This window comes from Manis javanica, chromosome 4 (genome assembly GCF_040802235.1).
Source record: "Manis javanica isolate MJ-LG chromosome 4, MJ_LKY, whole genome shotgun sequence".
In the NCBI taxonomy this organism is placed as follows: domain Eukaryota; kingdom Metazoa; phylum Chordata; class Mammalia; order Pholidota; family Manidae; genus Manis; species Manis javanica.
The window spans coordinates 144,674,969-144,701,340 of record NC_133159.1 but is presented as its reverse complement, the minus strand read 5'-3'; the positions used below and the strand labels follow the sequence as shown (position 1 = coordinate 144,701,340).

The 26,372-nt window shown below is 53.2% G+C and overlaps 1 protein-coding gene and 1 long non-coding RNA gene across 4 annotated transcripts in view; one reads left to right on the top strand and one right to left on the bottom strand.

The window, feature by feature from the left end:
• The window catches only part of LOC108406740 (uncharacterized), a 53,095-nt gene extending 34,530 nt beyond the window's left edge, over positions 1–18,565 (bottom strand). For 2 of the 3 annotated variants that reach the window (XR_012130628.1, XR_012130629.1), the window contains exons 1-2: positions 13,425–14,748; positions 9,801–9,904 (exon numbers count right to left, since the gene is read on the bottom strand). This is a non-coding gene — a long non-coding RNA (uncharacterized lncRNA). Of the gene's footprint in view, positions 1–8,558; positions 9,905–13,424; positions 14,749–18,476 lie in introns of those variants that run through there. The other variant, XR_012130627.1, reaches the window with a different exon arrangement.
• A 130-nt stretch (positions 18,566–18,695) lies between these two features.
• On the top strand, positions 18,696–26,372 carry LHX1 (LIM homeobox 1). The gene is made up of 5 exons (XM_017675606.3): positions 18,696–20,239; positions 22,115–22,341; positions 22,438–22,715; positions 24,058–24,223; positions 24,568–26,372. Exons 1-5 carry the CDS (start codon positions 20,070–20,072, stop codon positions 24,945–24,947), a joined length of 1,221 nt encoding a protein of 406 aa, XP_017531095.1. The 5' UTR covers positions 18,696–20,069; the 3' UTR covers positions 24,948–26,372.

Here is a 26,372-nt window from a genome sequence, read left to right as displayed (position 1 = left end):
TCTCAGGCAGGGTGTTTGACCATTTCAAATTGCCTGAGTCTCCTTTATAAACCAAGAGAGGCTGCCTAGATTGTCTCTCAGGCCCTTTCAGATGTAACATTCTAGGATTTTGGATATGCTCTGAAAAATACAAGTCCCACCTTCTCTAGTATTATGCTTCAACAGCCGTGGCTGGTGGGCAACCAAATAAGGCCTTGATTCCCCTCTTCCTTTGGGGCACCCTCCCACCTATGATAGCCTAAAGGGTCCCACCCTCACTCTGATCAAATCCAAAGTCAATTTAGAGGCCAGTGGGAGGAATGGAGCTGATTGCATTTAATAAGAAAAGCTCAGGTGGGTTCTCCTCCAGGAGGGGGTGTGTAGCTGTGGAGTGGATGGCTGCACTAGGGCTTCTTGGGCTCAGTATTTCTTCCCCACCACTGCATCCCACTCCCCAGGACCAGTGGGACATGTTTGGGGAGGATCTAAAAGCAAGTGAAAAAGACTTTTTTCTAACTGCCCTTCCTTCCAGCAGAAACAAAACCACCACTGTTGGATGCCCACCACATGCCAGGCACAGTGCTACACAATTTACTCACATTAATTCCATTTAGAGGGGATTTGCCCTGTATGTTCATCTCCAGGGTTGTGGGCATCTTGGACTGGGTCTGGCTAGCTTTGGGACTGATAATTTGCCAAATTTGGCCATGGAAGGTAGACAGGAAGGTTGCAGTGAAAGATGAAGGAAGTGCTGCCTGCTGTGTCCCCACAACCAGTACACACGCACACACGTACACGTACACACACACACAAACACACTTGCACATGCACGCAGACACAGGCACATGCACACACTCCCCTCCTCTCTGTGGGCCAGATGGATACTGGCTCCACCAATCAGCAAAGGACAGGTCCCTGGGGAGAGGCTGCCACCAAGGAGCTAAGTGTAAGAAGAATGTTACCTCCAAACCTGGAAACTGGGATGGCAAAAAGGGACACAGGTGAAGTATCTGCTTTTTTCCCACTAATGCCTCTTGAGAAGTGATATCTCTGTAAAGCCAAAGAGTCCCTGCGATGAGACTTTACATGGCCACTTCGGAAAAAAAAAAACCTTGGCTCCAGGAATGTAACAACAGAAAATAATTAAGGTCTAATAAGGTCAGTGTTCCACCTTAACACCTTTTCAGTTCCAGTTAAAACCTCTACTAATTTGCCAAGAAAAACCAGCCTCACTTGGGTCTTACTATTTGAATCACGTCCTGTCTCTTAATTTAAAGGAGAGACTCACATAAGGATTTTTTTTTATTTTAAATTACAATGCCGACTTTCTTCCAGTTGATTACGGTATATGACTCTCTGTTGGAAGGCCATTATTTTTTGCTATGATTTACAAAGCATTTAAAGCGAAATCAATGTAATAAATATTGAAGTATTGTAATAGATAATTCCATGTATTTAAAAGGAGACACAGCTTAGCCCTGGTTTGGGCAGCCAGGAGAGGAGCAGGGAAAAGATGGGGTGGGGGAGTGACCTGATAGTCACTCAAAGGGTGACAGCTCCTCTTTTCTCCTGGATTCATTTAGCCAGGATTCACTGAGTCCTCCTTAAGACTCTGCACACAGGACTTGGGACTGTGGGGAGTTGTGGGATGCCCGACATGTCCTCTAGGTGCCACAGATTCTTTGGAGAAGTTTCCCTGCAATGGAGAGGACCAGTAATGGAGGCCACCAGACCTGTGTAAAGAGCCCAGTGATGGATCTCAGAAGGGGTTCAGCCGAGGGACAGGCCTGAGGGGATGGGGGTAGGGGTGTCAGGAAAGGCCTTACCTAGCCTTCCTCTTCTTTCCTTTCTCTATTTAACTCTTTGCTTCCCACTCCTTCCCCCCACCTTCCTTCTCTGGGCTGAGCTGTCTCTAGGCATCTGCTGGCCTCTGAGCTGGCCAAGCTCAGCTCAGAACAAACAGCTCCAGCACTCACAGCCCTGAAAGCTCACAGTGGGTAGAGCAGTGTGAAAGGGGGTCTCCATCCACCCTCTCAGTGTGTAACCTCGCGCTCACCTCTTGGCATAGACCTATAGCAAGGAGAGGCACACGCTCCAGGCTCTATGCCCATGGGCAGTCACAGTTGCAGCATCTTGCTCCATCTCTCCAGGGAGCCAGGCTCGAACTCAGTGGTCCACAGTGCAGGCCAAGACAGCTTCCCCTAGAGTGTAACTGGGACTTGCTTTCCACTGGGACAGGGACCAAACTTAAAGCTGCTCTCCTACTGTCTCCCCATCTCAGAAAGTACCCAGGAGAAGCTTCCTTTCCAGCTACCCCGTGACCCATGGCCCCATGGAGTACACCTCCCTCCTTTCCATCCTTAGAGTCATTGCACATCTGTTCCCAGGTGGGCTCTGCTCCCAGGTTCCTGACATGATTCAGAAACTCATGCCCACCAGTGAGGGAGGGACATATGGGGCACCAGCCTATGGGTTGGCCCCCAAACACACCTCTAGGGCAGGCAGTGCACTCTGCCCACAGAGCCAGTTGAGGGCTATGGAGGTCTTAACATAAGATTTGGCGGACTATACGCACTGCAGGCTTGTGATGGAGCATGGGTAGTGCACACATACACGTGTACACACATGGCTAGCAGGCCTCAGAGGAGGAAGATGTATTGCCCCTTGCCTTCCCACCCCAAGCCTGAACCCAAGCCCCAAGTCCCTAGCTCTGAACATTTTCCACCATAAATCCCAGCAGAGGACATACACACAGGGAAAGGGATGGAGAGAGATTTACAGCAAACTTGCTTTCTGTCACTTCTTTGGCCCATCCCATAAAATAACAATATCACCAGATAAATCACACAGAGTCTCAGGGAACCTTACCCTTGTCCTTGTGGGGTCTTTGGTGGAGTCATTGGGACATGGTCAGAGGATTCCTCCCAGCTGGATTCTCCATGACAACATAATATCCATACAGCAAGGTGTGGGGTGGGAGGATCTCAGATCTAATCTATGGAGTATGGGGGGATTAGAGAATGGGCAAGGGTGGAGAGCATGAGCAGTCACCAACCAAGAGAGCATGGCATAAGGGACTCAGCATTCATTTGAGCTTGGGGTTTGCTCAAATCCCTAGCTGTGTGACTTCGGGCAAGTTACTCAACCTCTCTGGGCCTTGATGCAGGATATGGGATATCCACCTGACAGGATATATGTGAAGATTTATTGTGCCAAAGTGCCTGGCATATAGTAGGTGTTCAGAATATGCTATCATAATTATAAATGTTTTCCCCCAGCTACGATACAAAATACCACGGCAGTGTTCCCAGCAGGGGGATAGAATGCCGGCCCTCCACAGAGAGACACCCCACTGACCCACTGCCCTGTTCCTCTCTGTCTGTTGTTTCAGCATCAAAGGCAGGGCTCCCCATTAACTCACAATGTGATTGTGGGCAAGTTTCTTCCCCTCTCCAGGCCTCAGTTTCTATAAAGTGAGGGGATAAAAAGCATTTGGTCTTTAAGGCCCAGTTGGTCCATCATAAGATCATAAAACCCAATAATTATGACCCATTCTCAATGGGCACTGTAGCCAAAGAGAAGTGGCAGGACGAAGCTGTGGGCTGGAGAGAGAGACTGAAGGGCTCCGTTGGGCCGTCCTCGCAGCCCCAGCCACCCCCTAATTACAGCCGGGATGGCCGTTGGCATGGTCCGTGGCATAGAGGTGAATTCCTTCACCACTGGGAGGGCTGCGTTCCCAGAGCTGGGAACTCGGTGTGTGGGGCTCAGCCGCCCTCCTGTCTGGGCAGCCCCTCCTCTTCACGCTCAGCCCACCTCTCCCCTGGGCTTCCCCGCCTCAGCCACCAAGGGTGCCGGCTCCCTGGGGGTTCTTTCCAGTCTCCCTGCCCTGCCTGCCTTCCTTTATTTACCCTCCTCCCTTCCTTCCTCCTTCTCCCTGTCCTCCCTCACTTCTGTTCCCATTTCATTTGTCCTTCCTCTTCTTGGCCTTCGCCCTTTCTTCCTCTTTCATCCTCCTGGTTCTCCATCTGCTCTCCCCCTACTTCCTTTCTTCTCTCTGGCTATGATTCAGGGGAAGCGGGTGGCACTGTCCTGAGGGACTGAGTATGTTGGGGGCTGGAAGGGGACACGCTCTGGCCTGAGCACCCCCAGGATCTCTCCAAGCGCAGGAGGATCAGGAGTTCACCCGCAGGGCAGCTGTCAGCTGCTCTGGGGATGGATGAGTGAAAGTGTAGGGGGTGGGGAGGTGAGGGTGCTGGGCAGGGAGCTGTCCTCAAATAAAAATGACAGGAGAATGGTGGATGAACTGATGGGGCTGGTTAACAATAAGCCCCGCCCAAGGCCCCCCTGCCCCAGAACCAGCCTCCTGCGCACCTCCCTGCAGGCCTGTGCCCCACTCCCTCCCTGAAGTTCCCCTCAGCACAGAGGCCCGTCAGTGTCCCTGATCCTTAGGGTAGGCCAGAGAGCAGGAAATCTCCCCACAAGTCCCAGGACCCTCCCAGCCGTCCCCATCTCCTGTGAGGGGTGGCTGGGATTGGGACCCTGGCCAGCCTGCTCTCAGAGTGATGTCTGGGCAGATCAGTGCCCCAAAGCCATCAGGTCTGTTAGGAGGCCTTTGTGGGGGAGGACGCTGGAGGAGGAGAAGGGGATTTTCCATTCTTTGAGCAACTGGATTACACAGTCAGGGGACCAGGGAAGAACTCACTGCTTATGCTGTCTCTTCCCAGCCCAGCCTCTGCCCTGGCTCACAGTACCCCTGTGTTCTTGGCAGGGATCTTAGCAAGCCTTGCCTTTGCTTGTGAGATATCTTTGTCATGATCTGAGTCAGCCTGAGAGCGAATCCAAGTCTCTTCTCTCCCCACTCCCTGGAACTATCACATCAAAGACAGGCTCGCAAGGAATCAGTTTGCCACCACCTCCACAAATTTTCACCTTCCACAAAGACCTCAGGTCTAGAGATGGATCCAGGAGATATGGCTCAGAGAGGTAAAATGACTTGCTCTGAGTCACTCAGCAAATAAAGGACACCCAAGATGGTTTTGTGGCCATGGCTGGATTTATGGGAGTATGCTCTCTGCCAAGTGAGCTAGGTCTGTGCCAGGGACTGAAGGTGCCAGAGACTCTGCTGTTCTCCCTTTTACTAGAATGAGGTTTGCTCTTGAGCTTTCCTTAGCTTAACACAAACTGTACAGGGAAGGAAATCCTACCCCATTCGGTCTCTCTGGCTGTAGGAGACCATGGCAGATGGTGGAAGGGAGGGGAGATGCGAAGGTAATTAGGTTTAAGACTCCAAATCCTTTGATCTACTCCCAGCCTTACCAGTCAATGAATGCTGTGTGACCTTGGGTAAACCTCCTACCATCTCTGAGTTTGAGTTTGTCTTATTGGAAAAACAGAGGTAACATCTCTTCCAGAATTGTTTTGAAGGTGCCGTAAGAGCATCAAGCATAGTGCCTGGCTACATACTAGCTGCTCAAGATAATGGTGGAAGCAGAATTTTTTCCTTTACCCAGAGCTGTGCCATTCACCAGAACAAGAGGCTCCCCTGCACATTCAAGCAACTGGCTCTTCCCACTGGGAGGGCAAATCCATCATGTTCAGCAACTAAAGGCCTCCCCCACCTGGTGTAAGGTTATTGGGGGGTCATGCCCCCATACCCTGTGTCCACTTTCTAGAAAAAGGCCCAAAGCCCCCCACCCTAGCCCCATGTGGGCCCTAGTAGCCTTTTGCTGACAAAGTGGTCATTTCTGACCTTCCTAATGGCCTATGTTCCTCCCAGACAGAAAATTCTACGTCCCTGTGACCCCTAAAAGCCCTGCCCAGCTAATGGTTTTATGATCTTCCCTAGGAATCCTCTCTTTGTCCTCTCTAACCCCCAATCCCCTTTCAGTAGGTCCTAGTCAAAATAAACAACATTTATGACCAGAGCAGGATTCAAGGTCCACATTGCAAACAAATGCAGAGTCCTTTGAAGGTGCCTGGGGGATCCATCACGTCCTGGGGTGTGATGCTCCCCAGACCCAAGGGGAGGGGTCCCTGGGAAGCGGTGCAGGCGTGGGAAGCTGGACTCTGGATCTAGATTTGGAATCGGAGGATCCTGTGCTGTCTCTGTCTGCAGGGAGGGGTTCTTCCCTCAGCACCAAGCCTGCCCTCCCTGCAAGGGAAGTGAGGGGAGGGGAGGAAGGGGACTGGGCATAGCATGAGGTGCTCATTTCAGTCAGCAGCCCTTCTGTGTGGGCTCCCTGGGGGCCAAACCTGACTTTGTGTATTGTTGGGGGAAGGGGACAAAAATGAAAGAGAGGGACAAAAATAAAGCGGGCAAATGGAGAAATAGTCAGTAAGCATGAGTGGATGAGAGGATTAGAGCTGAAACTAAAGAGGTCAACTTTCCCAAAGAAAACTAGTGCAAATGCCTTCAGGAGAAAATCAACCCAGCCTGGCCTGCCTTGTCAGCAGGCCAGCAGAGCGAAAGAGAGAGGGTGGGAAGTAGAGAACCAGACTTATTCTGAGTTTCTCTAGAAGGCCCCAAACATCAACCTCAGTGAATGGTAGGAGAAGGAGAATTAGAGGCCCTTCGTTCAGGATGAGCCCTCCTCCTCCTCCATCCTACCCCAGGTGAAAGGCAGAACGCCCCCACACATGCTTTTCAGCATCCTCAACCAGAGAAAGGGGCTCACAGGCACAGCAGCCCCCTTCTCTCAGCTCTGCCTTCTGCTTGCCACGCAGATGAGATGCCTCAGCTGGGATCAGCCTCCTCTGCCAGGTGCGAGTGGCTACGAGCAGATTTGTTTTCAAGGGGGACTGGACTGGCTTTGCCTGGGGAGCAGTTGTTGGAGAATATTAAGGTAGGATTCCCAAAGGTCCAAAATCTGAGAGCAGCTTTCTAGGACATGCAGCTCAAGGCTTTCTGCAGCCACCGCACAGCCTCTGGAACTGGGGCATGGGCCTAGGGGCTGGCATTCTCTGACTCAGGGCTGGGGGAGGGAGAAAACGTGCCCCTGGAGGCCTCTGCCTTATCATTTACCTTACTAAAAATACTCTGCTACCCAACAGGTTGAGTGAGGAGCTAGACAGGAAGTATGTGCAGGTGGCAAGGTATCTATCACATTTATCAGGTGTCAGGTTATGGTATTTGCATATAGGGCATATAATTAATGTTTGACGATTGAGAGAGATGAAGATTGGAACAAAGATGGAAGGGAACGCAGAGATGGAGAGCTGGAAATGTAGGCATGAGTTTTTCCAGGATAAATACAGTCCCTTCAAAAATTAGCCTTTTCCTAAACTGAAGGCAGAAAAATTTTAATGACTTTGTGATCTTCTGCAAGCAAATTAAACTTTAAGTAGAGTGCTATGGTGCCTGCACACTGCTTTATATATAAAAGGTCCTCAATGGCTTAGAGTTTTAGAAGGGCCTTGGAGACCATCTAGGCCAGCAGGTCCCAGTGTTGGGTGAGTATAGAATCATCCAAGGCACTAAAAAAAAAAAAGATGCTGGGTACCCACTTCCAGAGATTGTCATCTAATTGGTCTTGGCTGGAGCCAAGGTGTCTTTATTTTTAAAAAGCTCCTGAGATGATCCTACTGTACAGCTGGGCTGAGAAACACCAGTCTGGACTAGTACTTCACTTTGCAGAGGTAGAAACTAAGGCCCAGAGAGCAGGTTATCTAGGCTTGCACAGATAACTAGCAGTAAAACAGGACCAGAGAGACCACACAGGTATCTTGACTCCATTGTTAAAAGAGCAAATAAAAGATTGATCCTCTTTTGGAGTCATCTCTGTCTGCAGAGACCAGCTACCTAGCCCCACATTTTCTTATTATTTTCATCGGAGGCCAGGCAGGCTGGCATTTTGTCCCTGCTCCTCCAGGCCTCCGAACCTGAAGGCCCCAGGGCTTATACAGAGCAAATGCCCAAATTCAAATTCCATCAAGTTGAGGGCCTCTGCGAGTAACAGGGCAACTGTTACACCTTGGCCATATGAAGTATCAGTGTATATATACCCCAGAGCAGGGGTGTAGGAGTATGTGTACGCAAATGTGCACATGTGGGTAGAGTCTGTGCAGAGGATTCTCCTATATGTCGGCACTTGTCCTTACGGACACATCAGTGAGGATGCTTACCTGTGTACATGTGAATATCTACATGTGGGATGGAATGTGTGTTCATGTGAACATTAATCTATGCAACAGGGTAGGTGGGTGAGAAAAATATGTGTAAATGTACCAAAGATTCTAAAACACTGGTATATGTGTCCACAATTGTATACAAGTACATAAAACTGGATCAACACTTAGACTTTACATTTACATTTACCAATGGAGGCATGTATATGACAATATATACATAGCTGGCTGGCCACGCGAATGTGCGTGACTGGCAGTCTGTGTGTGCAGGGTGCGAATTTATGTGGAGGGGAAAAGGTTTCTGCTGTTTCCATCACATTTCTCCTAAGTAATCATTGGGAAACGTATGTGTTGGAAAACTGTATCTTTCATGCTTAAATATATCTCGGCATATATAAATGAAACATGATATCATGTCTGCTGAGATGCTACACATTAGCATTGTTTATCATTGATAGAATTAAATAACCCATGCAAGGCCCTGATAGCATTTCTTAACAATTTTATTTAACACTGTTTTGGCCAAGCAGCATTTGGCAGATGCCATCCTATACACTGTAAATTACTGCGATAAATGCATGATATGTGGGGTATAATATACAACACACAAGAAGTATAACAGAGGAGCATCATTAAAAATTCCAACTGTCCCCATCTTTCTTTGGGCTCCACTTATTCCCTTTCCAAACCTGATTAAAACCCATCCCTTCACACTTCCCTAGGAGGTCTCTGCATTTGTAATAGAGATAAAATGGAGAGTGAGGATTTGCGGTGGGGGAAATAGATAACACTCTAAGGCCAGATCTCTGGAATGTTTCTGCTCCTCCCCACTTTGTCAGAGGCAGGCCCAAGCTTCAGCATGTGTTAAAAAGAAAGACCAGAGGAAGCATTTTTACAGGCTTTATAGACCCTTGGGTTTACTGACAAAGTTACTGATTCAGAATGAATAAAAAGAACATTGAACTTAATCAAATTAGTAGTAAATCCTTCATTAAAAGATTCATAGAAATGGTTCCCTGTTTCTTTTTTAAGGGGAAACTATATCCTCCCTTTAGCCCAAATGAGAAAAACCTTTCACATAGTTACAGGTCTGCCAGCTCATCTTTCAAAATGTATGCTGGCCAGTAGCCTAGAATATTGGCTAAATTATGAAAAGTCTGAGAGAAAAGAAAAACTCAGGAGCTGGGATGGCTGGGATCTTCATCTACAAGTCCAACCTGGATCATGAGCAAGAAGACAGAACCACAAATGATGGTCATACAAGCAAAAAATGTGCCCTTACCAGTCTTCCAGCAGTGAAAAGAGGTTGTAGTTACTTCCCAAGGATTATGAATAAATGGTACATCTAAGTCTTTACAAAACCTGCAAAGGACTTTGTAATCTCCAGGAGTGGAGACCAAGATCCCACATGGAACCTCAAAGCCCCACTCTCTAGGATCCTTTTTATCGTCCCTGCGCTTCATTTTGGTACGGCAGTGTCAAGACTGAGACAGGCTGCCTCCTAGCATTCTAAGTTTCTCTAACTTCTCTCCTACTGAGATCCCTGAGGCCTATGAAGTAAGATGGCCAAGTCTAACTTGAACAGTGTTTGGACCCACCCCCCTCTCCCCAGATCCTCTGCCAGCGCAACAAAACAGTCATCAGAACTGCCTTGCCAGACAGCCCTCAGCCACTCTCCGCCCAGGATATCAGCCAACCTGCTTGGGGGACAGATGAATGCCCACCAAAAAGTATTGTATCATCTTCACACTGCTGAAGTCAGGAAGTTGGCTCTCCAGAACCTGGTGCCGTGGGCTGTCTCCTGAATGAACACAAAAGAAAAAAGAAAGTTTCCTAATGTTTGGATTAGAAGGAAGAATGGTAAAAAGCATCCATCAATGAGCATGCCCCACCCCAGCACAGACCCCCATACACTCATACATGCACATATGCGCACCCCTTGCCCACGCAGACAAAACATGAATCATCTCCGTGGCTGAACATTTTAGCGTTCAGTAATATTCTCAGAGGCCCAAGGTTTTCAGGCAAATCCCTGGTCTGTGCACAAGGACACTGCATAAATCCCTCCCCTTATGAAAGGCCAGTCCTAGCAGATGGGACCACCCTTAAGTAAACTGCGGAGCCCTCCCTTCGTCCATCTCAGGAGGAGCAGCAGTGGGCTGGGCCTAACAGCCTGGAGAGCAGAGAGTGGCAGAAGCTGCAATGCTGCGGCCGGTGTTCACATCCCCAACTTATCTCTCTTAGGGAGGTGTCTGTTTGACCACACAGTCCTCTCTCCCCTCCCCAAAGGGCAAATCAGATCTTGAAGTCAGACTAGAGGAGGCTGCTGCAGACCAGGTGGTGGCCAGAGTTGGGCAAGCAGATATGAGCATTGGAGAGCTGGCCAGGGCAAGGAGGAAGCAAGAGGAAAGGGGACCCCTCAAAGCCAGTTTCTTTCCATGCTTAGTTTGGGGAAATAACCTCACAGCAACTCCACTTTCTGATAACCTATTTCATTAATATTAAATAAAAGATTTCTTTAAAAGAAGAAGGAAGGGCCAGATAATTAAACACTCAGCAGAGGTAGAGGATTCCAACACTCTGTTTTCTGTTTGCTGCCCCCCCCCCCCACTTGCAGCCCAGGCCAAATATGTACACTGCACCATGTACCATCCCAGCCGCTACCCATCTCCCGGGTGTGTCAGGAAGACATAAGGCAGGTGGATGGAGAGAGAGACAGACCCCAGCACCCCAGGTGCCCACCAAGAAATGCATGGACTGTGAAATTTACACCAGGGTTGGACAACTCACCACCGCACTAGAACCCTTGGGATACTGAAATAATTAACTTGCTAATCAGCTACACCTTGCTTTTTCCTTTCTTCCTGGAAAAAACAATCACAAATTGCCTTCACATCAGGTTCCTATGTCAGTCACTTGGAGACAAACTTGGAGACAAACAGTGCTTTGAAAGAAATATACTCCCTGCCTTCCTGTAGACTGAAATAGGTTGAACCAAGTTAGGCCTCCTCTTCTTCCCCACCTCTTCCCACCAGGCCTCAGGGGGCACACGCATAGACAGTGTTTCTGGAGATGCAAGGTTTTTTTCTGTCAACGCCACAGAGCTTTTCCATCTCCGCTAAGCTTCCTCACTCTCGGCCCTCTTTAGTCTGCTTGCTGGCACTAAACAGCCAAGATCCATGTGGAGAAAAGAGGATTGATTAGAATCGTAATAACAATCCCTGGCATTCGTCTGGCTTTAACGTTTACAAAGTGTTTCGCACATTATCTCATTCTGTCAAGGAGGTCGGAGCTGGAAGAGACCTTAGCGATCATTTAGCCTAATCCGCTTGAGTTACATATGGGGAAACTGAGGCCAAGAAAGGTTAAGTGTCTTCCCCAAAGGCCACAGCTAAGGACAGTGTGACCAGGTCCCCCATGTTTACTGTCTAGAGATCTGGTGCCACCTCCCACCCCCAAGGAGGGGAAAAGAGCATGATTACCTTTTTGCTCCACAGTGGATACAGACCACAAAATCAAAAGGTCAAAAGGGTAGGACATGAGAATGTAGAAAAAACAACTCTTGTAAGAAACGGTTTTGGGGGGTTGGGAGTGGGGCACACTAGGCTGAGTTGTGAATAGAACATATCAACTAACGCACTTCCTTCTCTGTCTCTTTGTCCCCTCATCTTCCCCTTTCTCTTCATGATTAAAAATATGGACATTATGCAGTTTGGGATCTAAGGCCTAATTTGGCCACAGTGCCCAGGTGCTTTTCTTGGATTCAAATCTGGCACCTACGCACCCAAGATTCGCAGCATGATGGGCTCTTGTGTGCATATGTGTGTCCACTCAAGACATAGGATTTAATGGTGAAAAACAGGCTTCTTGATCCTTTCACAGATCAGATGATTTGCAAATTAATAGCTCATTCCCCCCAAGGCTCTGACAAGGTGAAAAAAATATTTCTGGTGAAGGGGGAGAAAGGTGGAAAAATATAAAGCAGGGAAAAGAAGCAAAATGACATTGGATTCTGTGAGAAAATACCTCCCTGTGAATGGCGTGTGTGTGTTGGGGTGTGGGTCTCTACAATTCCACAGGGCCGCCTTGCCCGCGTTGCCGAGCCTGTTGGAAGGTAAGCAGTTCCTTTGTGTGTTCATTTATTACTAAGCCCAACTCTTTTCCCTCTAAAACTCCTTCTTCTCCCTGTTGAGCTGACCATGCTTCTGGATTTATGAAGAGAGATGTTTTAGCAGAAATCCCCCAGAGTGTCCCATCAGCCCTAAATCCCAGGCCCGCTCACCCCCCCAAGACCCCATGACACACAGCATGCCAACACGGCTTCCTCTTGCCTATGCATTAGCCATCCATTGTGGCAACCTGACATCTCTCACACATAAAACCGTAAGAGAGAAATAAAATATCTGTCTCTTGGCGAAAATAAAGCTTTGCCTCCCTCCTGATGTATAGGATATAAAATAAAGCCGCAGCTCCAATAGTGGCTTTTCCTTATGCCGAGTTGCTTTTGCACACACAGAGACAATGAAGACGGATGGTTTGGGACGAGGCCCAGCCTCCCGGGGCTGCCTTCACCCTTTTTTATTATCGTCTTTCCCCCCTCCTGCCTTTTTCTTTCTTCTTCACTTTCTTTCCTTTCGGGTTTGGATTTGCCTTTTATATGCCCTTCTCTTTCTTTCCTCTGGAACTTTATTCCTCCTGCTCACTTTCTTTCTAAAGCTTGACAGAGACAGGGAGAGAAGAGCCAAGTTTCTCACCTTCTCAGATGGCCCACTATCTCTCCCGCCTCCCCCTTCTCCAAACCCCAGTGCTCTCTGGACTGCCAGCCCCTGTGACAAATTTTGCTGTTACTGCTTGGGGATTTGCTTTGGTCAAATATACAAATGTTCCCAGGGGACAATTAAGAATGTGTTTGGTGGGGGGGAGTGGGTTTTTTTTTTCTGGGGGCTGCCTCCCCCACACACCCAGGCTGGGTAGTTTATGGATCTCAGCAATTATTTATTTAGCCCTGAAGAGGCCAACAGAGCAAATCTGCCACCCCAAAGGAGTGGGTTGACATTCACCTTCCAAAACCCAAAACCTCAAAGCTGTATTATCAGACAGATTGTGAGCGTTGGGCTCCTTCTGGCCAACTCAGCTACCAAGGGGTCAATCCAGGTCCAATGCGCTCTCCGCCATCTCTTCCCACAGGCCTGAGAACCAAGGGTGCCAGAGAGGAAAATAAGAGCCCCCACCCCATGCTCACACACACACAGTCAGAGACATGGCCACCTTCCTGCTCTCCCATACACTTGACACTCTCTCCCATGGTGCACAGTGTCTACCTTTTTTCTCCTGTCCCCGGAGGCTTCACTCTTGTCAGGTGTGTATTGCTCTCCTCTGTGCTTCTGCATCTCTCCACTAGTGGGTTTGTCTCTGGAAGCTTCTTTCCATCCTTACTCTGACCTTATCCCTCTGGTAGCTCTCTCCGTCTGTCCAAGGCTGCTTCCCAATCCACTCAAAACCTCACCTGCTCTAGTAGGGGCTGCAGGACCCACACCAGGTCCTGGAAAAAGTTAGTAGTGACTAAAAGAAGGGGGTGCAGGGTCTGGGCTCCTGGGGGAACAACAGGGGAGGAAGCACCTTTGGTGTTGCCTGGAAGGTTGGAAATGTCCAGCAGCGGTGTATGAGGTGGCTTCAGCCTCTGAAATTGATGAAGGGCTTCAGTGTGTATGTGTGGAAGGTTCCTGGTTGCCCTAATTTGAGGAAATCTTTATTAATGGAAATATGGAGGGGCAGGTAAGGCAGCAACATCTATTGAACTCGGCCCCCAAGAGTTGCCAAGCCCACAAAGAACTTAACCCCAGGCCCAAAAGTAGTTAGCTTTAGGGATCTCCCTGTCTGTATCTCTCTCCACTTGATATCTCTCCAGATATCAGCAGTGACCACCGCCATTAGGTAAGAGGAGAGAGTCAATTAGTGAGAGGATTAATTACTCCCAGGCATGAGCCCCGTTTGTCTTTCTTACCGGGTGTGAGTGTGTGTTCAGAGGAACACGGGCACGCACCCAAATACACATTGTTGTCACGCCGTCTTAGACGTTTTATTTATTTGTTGGATTCCTGCCCAGAACTGCTCGCACGCTTTTCCACGGGCGCCGAGTCTCCCACCAAACACGCCGCCTCCTGCCGCACACCCGCGCACCCTCGGAATCTCGCCCGCCGCCCCTCGGCGCCTGCGGGTCCTGGGCCCGCGCTGCTCGCCGCCGCCTTTTGGGTAGCTGGACGTCTTTCTGGGTCTCTTTCCCGTTTCTTTTCCTTCACTGCTCCAGGCATTTCCTCCAAGATGTCCTTCCTCCTTTATCCGCAATTACTTCTCCGCATTTCTTCTTTGGCTTTCTGCCCTTGCTCCTTTGCCCCTCGCTTCCGTGCCGCCTGCCTCCTCCGGCTCACCCTCTCCCTTCCCGGAGTACCCAGGACCTGTCTGCTCGGCGGCGCTGACTTGCGTCCGAGATCGCCGCGCTCGACCTACCTCCCCACCTTCCGTGCCTGGGGACCCTCCCGCGCTCGTGGGAAGCCCGCGTTGTTCACCCAGCCCGAGCGCACACCGTGAAGCCCCGGCCTCGCGCCCCCACCCTAAAACTTGGAAAACCTGGCGGGGTCAAGTACGCAGTGGAGCAAGAGACCGCCCTCCCCGCTCCCCCCCCTCCAAAAAAAACCAAAAAGCCTTTTCACCTTCAATAGTGCGCTGACCCAGGGATCTAGGGCAAACCCTATTAACTTAGGGTTTCTTCCCCGGGGAGGAAAAAGGAGATAACGATTCCCTCTCTTACTATGTGGTTCAGGGGAGATAGTGATATAAACTGTAAAGTGCTGCACACAAGCAGGTCATTTGCAGGAGAGAGAGATGGAGTGAGGTCAAGGCAACGTGAGGCAAGAGCGAACGACAGAGGGAAAAGAGCGCGAGAAGTCTGATCAGATCTGAGGGACCTGGGCCAGTTTCCTGCATCGCATCTGCGGAGTCCTCACCGAGTCTGTGCGGGGTCTGCGTAGCCGCCCGGACCCACAGGGCCCAGGACGCACCCAGCCCGCTCCCTTCTCCCTCTTCCTGGACCGGCACCGCTCGTTGGCTACATTCTTGCGGCCGGGCGCAGGTGACCACCTAGAAACCGCTCGGACCCAAGCGCCTCCTTTCACAGCCTCATCGCCCTTTTCTGGAGATCGTGGGCTGGACAGGAGCGCGGTGGGCAAGGAGGAAAGTGGCCCGGGCGGTCCCTCTCCTGGGAACTACGGCGGCTGACGGTGCCGGGCAGCCTCGGGTCTTTGCGCCGCGCGAGCCATTCGGGAATATTGGGGGGCAAGACGAGGTGGGGCTCAGAACCAAGGAGGCGGCTGGAAGAATGGGGTGCCAGAGAGGGCGCCATCAGCCCCCAAATCGCAGGGCGGCTGGGGAGGGCTGGCAGGACCCCCTCCATTCCCAGTTCCTGGGCACCGTCCCTCCTCTCGGGCTCATCCTCAAGGCGCTTCTCAGAAGAGAAACGTGGATTGCGAAAGCCACTTCCTGGGCCCTCTGGGGCCTTTTCCAAGAGTGCCTGGGGATGAAATTCTGCAGCCACTGAGCGATGACACGGCGGCGAAATTGACCGTCACGACCTGGGGCAGTGTGTGTGGTTGTGGGTCTGTGTGACTTAGCGGGCCTCGGGTAGGAAAACGCTTGTGTACTTCAGACAGTACGTGTGTTAGCGAGGGTGAGGGAAGGCTGACACTCTCCACCGAGCAGGCATTGGTTTAAATACAGAGTTGAGCTGAGAGGCTTCTGAGACGATGAATTTGGAAAGCTGGGCCACTTTTCTCTCCATGTCTCTGCAACCAATTGTTTCAAAATAAAAGTTCAATGGATACGCAGGGGGAAAAAAACCCAACATTAATCTAGTGTGCCTCTGCGCAGAGGCGTTAAATCTGGTCTTTAAACCTAGAATCAGCAGCCGGGAGGCATGCCACACGTTGCGCTCCTGGACACCCTGGTAGACGCCGGGGTTGGTTCCCGCAGACCTATTTATTATGCCATCTGGACACGAGGACAAGCAGAGTTCGATGCCCCAGAGCCCACGTCCTGTCGTCGCCCTCAACTCTCCTACTGCTCTGGTCTGCCCGCGGGGTCTGCCCGCTTTTCCCTCGACGTCAAGATCCCCAGGTCCCTGCACCCCCAAACCGGTGATGCAACCTCGTGTCCACCCGAAAGGAGGCGGCAGGCCTTGGGTTCAGAAGGGGCCTGCAGCCGCGTCCAACTGTCGCTCCGTAGGTCCCCGCCGACCGTCAGCCACCGCCGCGGCCCCTCTGCTTTGCATGAGAAGAAGCCCAGCTGGGACGGGGGCGGGGGCGAGCCACCCGGGACTCTGTCCGCTTTAGATTCCAAAAAGGACGGTTGGGTCGAGGGCGCTAGTGGCGAGACCGAGACAGCTGGGGGTCGGGGAAGCGTGGGGACCAGTCGATCGGATCAGCTCCGCCCCACGGGCCTCACCCAGCGCAGGGGGCTGGGTAGGCACCTCGGGGTCCGGATGGAGGAGGCGAGGAACCTGCGCCCTACCGCTCTTAGCGCCTCCTTGGGTCCTAGAGTGCCGAGTACGGGTTGGCTTGTACCTGGAAGTATCGGGTCAGCAGGAGCACAAAGCCAAGTCCAACCCAGCGAAGCCGGCGTGCTGAGTGGAGAACTGCCCTTCCCACCCCCAGCCCTGCGGTGGGCCCAGGCCTGGGAGAGGCCAACGGAGTGGGTTGAAGACAGAGCGATAACCAGCCGCAATACCGGCCTGCCCGCGCGAGGAACCCGAGCCCAGGTGTGTGTAGAGGGGGTGCAGAGAAGGTGTTAGGGGCCCCACACCCAGAGGTCAAGATGGGTGCAGCGCCAAGGAGGCTCACGGCGGGCCTCGGCTTTGGCTTCCAATGGAAAAGTGACTTGGGAGGCAAGGCAGGGGCTGCTGGGGGGCCTCACGATTGCAGGCGGTGCGGGCGGAGGCTTGAAAGCAGAAAAGGGGGATCGGCAGAGCCCTCAAACTCCGGTCCCACAGACCGCAAACTAAAGTCTCTCCAGCGGCTTCCCAATTCGCCCGAAGAGGGTATTCCTTTTAAAGAGAGCTGGATTCCCTGCCCAACTTCATTACAATTACCTTTCATCCTGCCTTTCCCCCCACTTATGCCGGGCCCTGTGTGGGATGCCTGAGCTCTGCACCTCAAGTGGGGTCAAAAGGCCAATCCCAAAATACTGACTAGACTTGGCTGACTGCCCAGCCATATTTCCTTCCGTACGAGGGCCTAATCTCCTTCCTAGCACCCCCACCACCCCAAAAAGAGAACGAGAAGCAAAAGGAAGACTGCCCAGCCCTGTCACCTTTTCAGACTTCTCTTCGGGAGAAATCTCCCTTAAACAGAGAAACGGTGCTGTTGAAAGGAAATTTAGTATTTGCCCAGCTTGGGCCAGGGAACAAGAGAGACTCTTAGAGCGAGGCTTAGCTCTCAAGACCCGGAACCGACCCTCACGTCTGGAATAATCCACCCCCATGGGCAGTGGTCCCGAGTTTATACCCTGAGCGAAATTAGGCAGGTAATGGATTCTGAGGAGTGAACTATGGAGAACGCGGTCTGCTGTCGTCTGAGGAACCTGGTGTCTGCCCGCAGCCGGGAAAAGGGGAGAACAGGAAACGGGGCTATTCTGCCCGTGCGCTGCACGCCCCAATCCACTGCAGCCTCTCTGTGGAGCCCCTAGGAAGTCCCGGCTTCGCACGGCCACTGCCACCACCCGCAGCCGCCGCTGATGCCCCGCGGTTTCCCGCCTACTCGTTTGTTTTTCTATGTAAAAGGTGTCTCCGGTTCACAGTTTTCTCGCAACTTCTCACCAGTGCTGCAACTCCTCACCGGAGGCGCTTCCCCACCCACTCCTTTCCCCCCTCCCCGGCGCCGCGCCTCCGGTCTCCCCCGCCCCCACCAGGAAACTGCCGGAATCAACTTTCTGAGGCCGCGCTGCGGGAAACAGACACCCAGATCTCCTAGAGACTGGACCCTGTGGACTTTGGATGGACTGGGGGAGGGTGCATAGAAGGAAGGACCGGAGGAGGAAGATTCTAGGGCCGAGCGTCCTCCCCTCACCACTCCTCCAGAGAACGCGCGCTGTGCCGGGACAAACTTCTAGACCCAAAAAGCATGGTGGGGGGGGAACCAAAACTAGTCAGCACCCACTGAATTATAAAGTCAAACTGCACCAGGGTCGCCGGGGCTCCCGGACCCAGCTGCACCCCAATCTTAAGGCTCCATCTTCATTACTCCCACTCTCCAGCAGAATTAGGTCTTCCGCCTGCGCCTACTCCCGCGCGCTCTCAGTCCCTCCCACCGAAACCGACGCCTTACCAGAGTAGAGGGGGGCCCGGGCACCTCGATGCCCGCAGCCCGCACCGCGCCGGGCCGCGGATGCGGCCGCCACTGATCCTCTAAACGCGGTCTCCCGGCACTCTCCCCAGCCGGGGGATGCAGAATGGTTTACAGAGGGACCGCGAGCCGCTGATTGGTCGCAGGTCGCGGTGACGTCGGCGGGCGCTGCATTAAGGCGAGGGGGCTTCCAGAGCTCAGCCAACAGCCAGGAGCAGTGACCGAGCCGCTGGAGCTGGGGAGAGACGTGCCGGGGCGGCGGACTGGGCCAGGAGACCAGGGACAGAGGGACCCTTGTCCGGGAACAGCCAGCAACGAACTGCGGCCCGTGCGGCGACAGCGGAGGCTCATGCCGAGCTGTTCCAGCCGCGCAGAACTGTAGCTGCTGCACCAGGACGTTTTTTTTAAAGCCCTCCAAGCTACTCCCCTCCCCCCTACTCCTACCGCTGCAAAGGAAAAAAAAAAAAAAAAAGGAAGAAAGAGGCTAGAAAGGAACCCCAGATTTGCCACCACAACGAAGAGAGGGAAAAGGAAAGGAAAAAGTCGAGCGACTGTGGGGTTGGACGCAGGCAGCCGGACAGTGGGCCGAGAGATGCGCGGCCGCGCTCCCGGGCTTCCGCGAGTTGTGACTGGAGCCAAGATGCACGGCCAGGCGCGGTGAGGAGCCAGACTATCACCTCCCCGAAGGAGTCCAGACGCTGAGAGTGCCCTTCCGAGAACACGGAGGCCACCGGGCAGGCCGCGGGCCGAGGTGACCGGGCTGGGGCGGTGGGGAGTGAGCAAGCGCACCTGGCTGCGACCGCCCCGAGTTGTCCCTCTCCGTTCTCGATTGACACAAACACTTCTCCAAAAGGGGGGAAACCTCTAAGCATCAACAATCAACAACGAGATCTCGCTCTTGCCCTCCCTTCCCTCCTCCCTCCTTGGCCTGTCCCCGCCCCCTCCCCCAGGCCCGACGCGGGCGCCCGGCGCGTCCCGACCCACTGCGCGATGCTGGCAGTTTAGGATCCAAAGCTTCTCGATTCGTTTTGTTATTTTCTTTTATAAAAAGAGGAGGGGAAACCCCGGTGGCGGTCAGCCCGGCACACACCCCGCCGCCCTCAAACCCCGACAAAAGCAGATGCACTTTGACTTCTGACAGCTCTACCTCAAGCCCGAGAGAACTCAGCGACGCTGTCCCTGCAACCCGAGCTCTTCGCGTCCTCTTCCTTCTTCTCCGTTTTATTTATTTCCGTTCCCGTCGCTGTTTTCGGTGACCTTCGCGGGTTCAGGGCATAAGAGTTGCTTTCTCTCCCGCCTGAGACTCTTCTCCTTGCCCCTGGAGCTGTGGCGGCGCTGCTGTGCCTCTGGGCCCTGGGACTCCCGGGCTGCACACTCCACCAAGGCGTCCCTCTCCCCCTCTCAGCCTCGTTTCCCCCTTCTCTAATTTCCTGGTGTGGGTTTTGGCTTGCACCGCCGAGTGTGTCTCCTCTTTTTGGAGGGGCTGGAGAACTCGTGCCGGGCGTCTTCGGGAATCTTCCCCTCGGCTCTACCTGCTCTTTTCTCTCCGGGCCTCACCTGACCAAACCAAAGACCATGGTGCACTGTGCCGGCTGCAAAAGGCCCATCCTGGACCGCTTCCTCTTGAACGTGCTGGACAGGGCCTGGCACGTCAAGTGCGTCCAGTGCTGTGAATGTAAATGCAACCTGACCGAGAAGTGCTTCTCCAGAGAAGGCAAGCTCTACTGCAAGAACGACTTCTTCCGGTGAGTACTTCCCTCGTGCGCCTCTGCTCCCTCCCCGCGGGCTCTTCCAGTCCAGCTTCGGATCAGAGGTCAGCGTGGCCGTGGCGGCTGTGTTAGGAGCTGCCTTTGGAGAGGGCAGCCAAATCCCACGGGCGTCAGTCTCTTCGCCAGCTGGTGCGCTGGATGCCCAGGACTCGGCCCTGCTTGCGTCCTGGAAATCGTGGGTTTGGCTGCACGGGCCTGAGAAGAAAGGGTCTGAGCTTACCTCGGCCCAGAAACCCCTCCAAGCTTGGAGAGAGGTAGCCCAGCCTCGGGTGTGTAAACTCTGGTTCCCATCTTTTCCCGCGCGGAGCTCTCCAGCAACTGCATTCTCCAGGCCTCCTCGGGTTGCTCGCCCTCCAGGCTGAGCTTAGAAACCCGGGCTAGCTCCGTGCCTCTGCCTTTTCCACCTCTGAGAGGTCATGGCGCGAACCGCCGAGCCTTTTGCATGGAGTATCGGGGTCGCCTGCCTTGGCAGTGGCAAGGAAGAACTCGGCTTTCATGCCTCTCCTCAAGAGCCCAGGGTGTTCCCGAAACGCCGACTGGTCTCCAAGCGTGGGCCCGGGACTCTGCGGACCGCGCCTGTGAAATGCCTCGAGGCTGCAGCCTCCGCAGACCTCTCCTTCTACTTCCCCCCGCTGCCAGGGTTTGCGGGAGGTTGGCTTCCACCCAACGCGGACCTCGGCTCTGAGGCGCAGGCTCCGCTCGGAGCTCTCCTATGCACTTCCAGCCACCCCCACTCCCTTGCCGAAACCCGAGACCAGGCTCGTCGGAGCCTAGAGACTTCTTCCGACACCCCTTCTCCGTTTAGCGTTTTAATTGTATTCTCTTAAACTCACTATCTTGCCATCAAATCCACACAAACACGCAAGTCAACAGAGAAGAACAAGAGCAAATGCGAATTGTAATTGCCCTGTTTGAGATCTCCCAGTTTACTGGGCTGACTTGGTCACTGCTATGCTCAAGAGTTTGTGATGATAGATCAAACTGGGATAAGGGGTGGGGGTCGCTTTGCCCAGAGGTCCCGGACATGCCGTCCCCACAGCTGCCCCGGGTCGCGTGGCTCTGGTTGCGGTGACCATGGAGCAAAGCGCTATGCAGGCTTCCTGGAGGAAGCGCGGGCTGAGCCTCTGAGCCTCGGCCGACCGCGTCCGGTTTCCCTAGTTCTGGCTGGAGCCCAGCCGGAGAGCAGCGAACAGTGCCAGCTGCCGGCTGGCCCCAGAGGCCTGGCTCCCGCAAAGCGTTCGTATAGCACGGACCGACACCTAGAGACCCGTGGCGGCTCTAGCACAAACCTGCCGGCTTTGGGCTTGAACGTGGCGGTGGCCCAGCTGCGGCCATATGGGCTCCCCGCGCCTGTTTTTTTTTTTTTAACCCGCGTTGGGACTGGACCTTGCCATCCCCCAACCTGTGTGTGGGTCCTTTTTCAGTGAAAGAGAGGCCACATTAGGAGAGAATAGCGGCGCCCGGTACGCGTTTATATGAAGGTCTAATTTGAATTTGTTTTCTGAATCTAATCAGAAAATAAGTGTCCCTGGGTCTACCTATCGCCACCTTGCTGCTTTCTTCAGCAGCGCTTTTTTCTTTGGGGCCATGCAAGGCATGAGGCTATAGATGGGGGCAGCTTGGGCCCCGCACTCTCTAACCATTTGTATCTCCTCCCTGACTTTACACTGGTGCTCTGCGCTCTCTCCTCCTGCCTCCCTGCCTGCTTACTCGGCATTCTGTACCTCTTTTTCTTTTTGGCTTTCTCCTCCTTCTTTTTCCCTTTCCTCTTCTCCCACTTTCTACTTATTTATTTATATTCTCTCCCGGCCACTTTCTCCCACTGCCCCTCACCAACCCACCCCCCTGCAGGTGTTTCGGTACCAAATGCGCAGGATGTGCACAGGGCATCTCCCCTAGCGACCTGGTCCGGAGAGCGCGGAGCAAAGTGTTTCACCTGAACTGCTTCACCTGCATGATGTGTAACAAGCAGCTCTCCACCGGCGAGGAGCTCTACATCATCGACGAGAACAAGTTCGTCTGCAAAGACGATTACCTAAGCAACAGCAGTGTCGCCAAAGAGAACAGCCTCCACTCGGGTGAGAACCCAGTTCCTGGCTGGCTAGGGCTGGGGGGGTCCTGGGGGAGAAAAGTCTGCCAAGGCCGCTGCTCACTTGTCCTTTCCCTTTCCCCAGCCACCACAGGCAGTGACCCCAGTTTGTCTCCGGACTCCCAAGACCCGTCGCAGGACGATGCCAAGGACTCAGAGAGCGCCAATGTATCGGACAAGGAAGGGGGCAGCAACGAGAATGACGACCAGAACCTAGGCGCCAAGCGGCGGGGACCTCGCACCACCATCAAAGCCAAGCAGCTGGAGACGCTGAAGGCTGCCTTCGCTGCAACGCCCAAGCCCACGCGCCATATCCGCGAGCAGCTGGCTCAGGAGACTGGCCTCAACATGCGTGTCATCCAGGTCAGGGCCCGTGGCATGCCACTCAGATCCCTGAGGTCTACAGGGCTCCTCCAGGCAGACACCCAGGCCTAATGGGGACCCTTGAAGGAGGTGGGCGAGCCCAGGGAGGATAGTGGAGGGGGAGGAGAGAGACCCAGACCCACCTCTACCTTTCTGGGAAGGGGGGGGGAATGAATAGATCTTCCAAATCCCTAGGCCTCTTGTTTTTCCTGGTCCAGTGCAGGTGATAGTGGTGGTGGAGGAGGAGGGACAGGGAGCTCAGCAGGAGGCTGGAGGAGGGGACATTGTGGGACACCACAGCTAGAGTTGGAACCTTTTTCCTGCACCACCCACCCCTGTTCCAAAAGTGCCAAGAGATTGCTGTACATGCGTGACTTAATCCCTGCTGCTGGCTTCTGCACAATGTGATCTACTTCTGTGTCCCTAACCCCAACTTTGTGAGTCTCTTGCCCCAGTTTCACAAGCCTCAGAGCAGAGACATCCCATTGGAAGAGAGGTGGGGCATCCTGGTTTGAAGGGGAGGTGGTCCTAGGAGTGGGCCCTGCCTCAGGTGGTCCCACACAAGCCTAGGGGAGGCAGCCATCTGGGCAGCAGTTCCATTATGTTCTGAGGGCTTGAGACTGTGGTGATTTGCTCCAGTCTAGTGCCTGAGGTTAGGTGTCTGGTTCACCCTGCCTGCAGGCTCTGCAAGGGTGTGGGCAGATGTGCCTGGAGGCTGAGTGTGTGTTTGTGTGGGTAGGCAGGCTGCCTTCAGCAAGAGGCCCTGCTCCTCCGGAAGGCTGTGCCAACCTGTGCACATGTGAATGGGAGGCTTTGTGTCTGTGTCAGTATCAGTGCGAATCTGTGGATAAGTATGCTTGGCACTGGGAGATTGTGCATGGGTGTGAAAAAGAGATTGTGGATTTTGGTGTCACTATCACTGCGAGACTGAGTGTCAACAGAAGTCTGTTTAGTTCTCTCTGTCACTGTTATGTGGGGGAGGCAGCTGCCAGCCACCGTGAAAGGGAAGTTGAGCGTGTGTCTGACATAATTTTGGGAGGTTGGATGTCTATGTATGTACAGCCTCCCGAGAAGCTGTAACCGTGACAGTGTGACCATTAGAAAGAACTTCAACAGCCTCCCCTCCGCTGGCCCAGGTGTCCCGACCTGTTCGCCATTGGCTCAGTCCCTCCCAACACACACACACACACACACACACACACAAACACACGCACACACACACTCTCACTCACACTCAGCCCTGAGTGGGCGAGCTAGGCAGTGGAGGGGTGATGGGATCGGGTCAGGCTGCGCACTGAGACGGGGGTCTCCGTGACCTCCCCCCGCGGCATGTGTGCTTCAGGTCTGGTTCCAGAACCGCCGCTCCAAGGAACGGAGGATGAAACAGCTGAGCGCGCTGGGCGCCCGGCGCCACGCCTTCTTCCGCAGTCCGCGCAGGATGAGGCCGCTGGTGGACCGCCTTGAGCCCGGAGAGCTCATCCCCAACGGGCCCTTCTCCTTCTACGGAGGTGGGTGTGCTGCTTAGAGGACGGGCGGGGTTTGGCTTCGTTGGAAGCGGGTGGCAGCGCGGGCGGCGCTTCTAGTCTTCTGCAAAGAAGTGCAGAGTGGCGGGAAGATGGGAAGGCTGGAAAGGAATCAGGAGGCGGTGAGACCGAGGGCCGAATTCCCGACCCTGAATGAGGCAGGCGGGCAGGTACGGAACAGCTCTGGTGTTTGCGCCAAACCTGCACCCGGCTCCCTGCCGCGCAGCAGAGCCCGCCGACCGCGAGCCCCCCAGTCCCGGGGGGAGGGCGCCCTCCCGCCCTTTCTCACCCCCGCCCCCGCTGACACCCTCCTCCCTGCCGCTCCGCAGATTACCAGAGCGAGTACTACGGGCCAGGGGGCAACTACGACTTCTTCCCGCAAGGTCCCCCCTCCTCGCAGGCTCAGACGCCTGTGGACCTGCCCTTCGTGCCGTCGTCTGGGCCGTCGGGGACGCCCCTGGGCGGCCTGGAGCACCCGCTGCCCGGCCACCACCCTTCGAGCGAGGCGCAGCGGTTCACTGACATTCTCGCTCATCCCCCCGGGGACTCGCCCAGTCCCGAGCCTAGCCTGCCCGGGCCTCTGCACTCCATGTCGGCTGAGGTTTTCGGGCCCAGCCCGCCCTTCTCGTCGCTGTCGGTCAACGGCGGGGCGAGCTACGGGAATCACCTGTCCCACGCCCCCGAAATGAACGAGGCGGCCGTGTGGTAGCGGGGTCTCGCTCGGGCCGCAGAGTTCGTGGTTGTACAGAAACGAACCTTTATTTAAGAAAAATAGAAAAAAGAAAAAATATAAAAAGCAAGTCACTCCTCCCCACTTACTTGGGCCTCGGGGACCACTTTTTTCGCCTGGGGAGCCCGGATGGGAAAGGGGAACACGAAATAGGATCCAAATCCGCCTGGAGGTAGGACGGGGAACCTCGCGCCGGCTGGCAAGGTGCAGAACTGGGGCTCCTGAGGGGAAATGCAGACTCTGCCCACCTCCCATCTGGACCCAGATCCATGGACAGACTCCCGCAGCGCGCGCCGGGCCGGGGGGCGGCACGGAAACGCCCACAGCGGCCGCGGGGACGCGCCAGCGGGGACGCCGGGAGCAGCGGGGAGGGAGCCCGGGAGGCACAGCTGGGTGAGGGCGGGGAGGCCGCCAGGAGGGTTCTGGCTCTGGGAGATCTCGGTAGTGTCTCAGAGTTCAGCGACAGCGACGACAAACTCTTACAGCTTCAGAAACGCCGACCTGCTGTGCATCAGGTGGGACTATATATATATATTTTTTTTGTCTCTCTGGGTTTTTTGTTTTTTGTTTTTGCCAAAATTGCAAAATTCTAAATGTAAAGCCCTCAGTATCAACTCTTCTACCTTTACGAAGTTCTACACACACACAGATACACACACACACACTCCATAGGATGGTCTTAAGCCAGACCTCTCAGTAAAATGACTTGAACATCAGCTGTACAAGAAAAGTATTCTACCTTCACAGAGAGTTAAAAAAAAAAAAAGACTATTGAACTAAAAACAGTCAACTGTTTACGTATAATGTTAAATTCAGGAGTTCAGTGTTTTACTAATATATCCTGTTTTGAAACCTCTTGTTCAAAAAAAAAAACGTTTTGAGCAATCAACCAAAATTGTTCATTTTCTTTTCCTGTAGATGTTCTGACAGATTTGCAGGGCTTGAAGCTCACTGTGCTAGTATGTAAAAAGGTGTTGTTTACACAAGGCAAAGAGAAAACACGATATTCAGACACTTGCCAAATAGAATAATTATAGCACAAATACTGTAAAGGTGCCTGGCACCACAACCTGAGAAAGTGTTAAAAAAAGAAGTGTTACAAGGTTTAAAAAAACATCTTTGCTAATTTTTAGTCCTGTTGAGCATTCATGGAATTGTTAATATGACTTATATAGACCCACACAGGTTTTATTTTTGTGTCTTTAAAATAAAAGTCCAAAATATTTAAATTTTATGGTCAAATATGCAGTCAACAGCTGCTACTTTTTTCTTTATATATTAAATTTCTCATATGTCTTTTATTGTTCTGATAAACCTAAGCTTGTGTGACCTCCAGTGCATATTAGACCATTCACTGTATGAAAGAAAACATGTTGAATAAATTTGTGAGTTTTTAATAAAAAT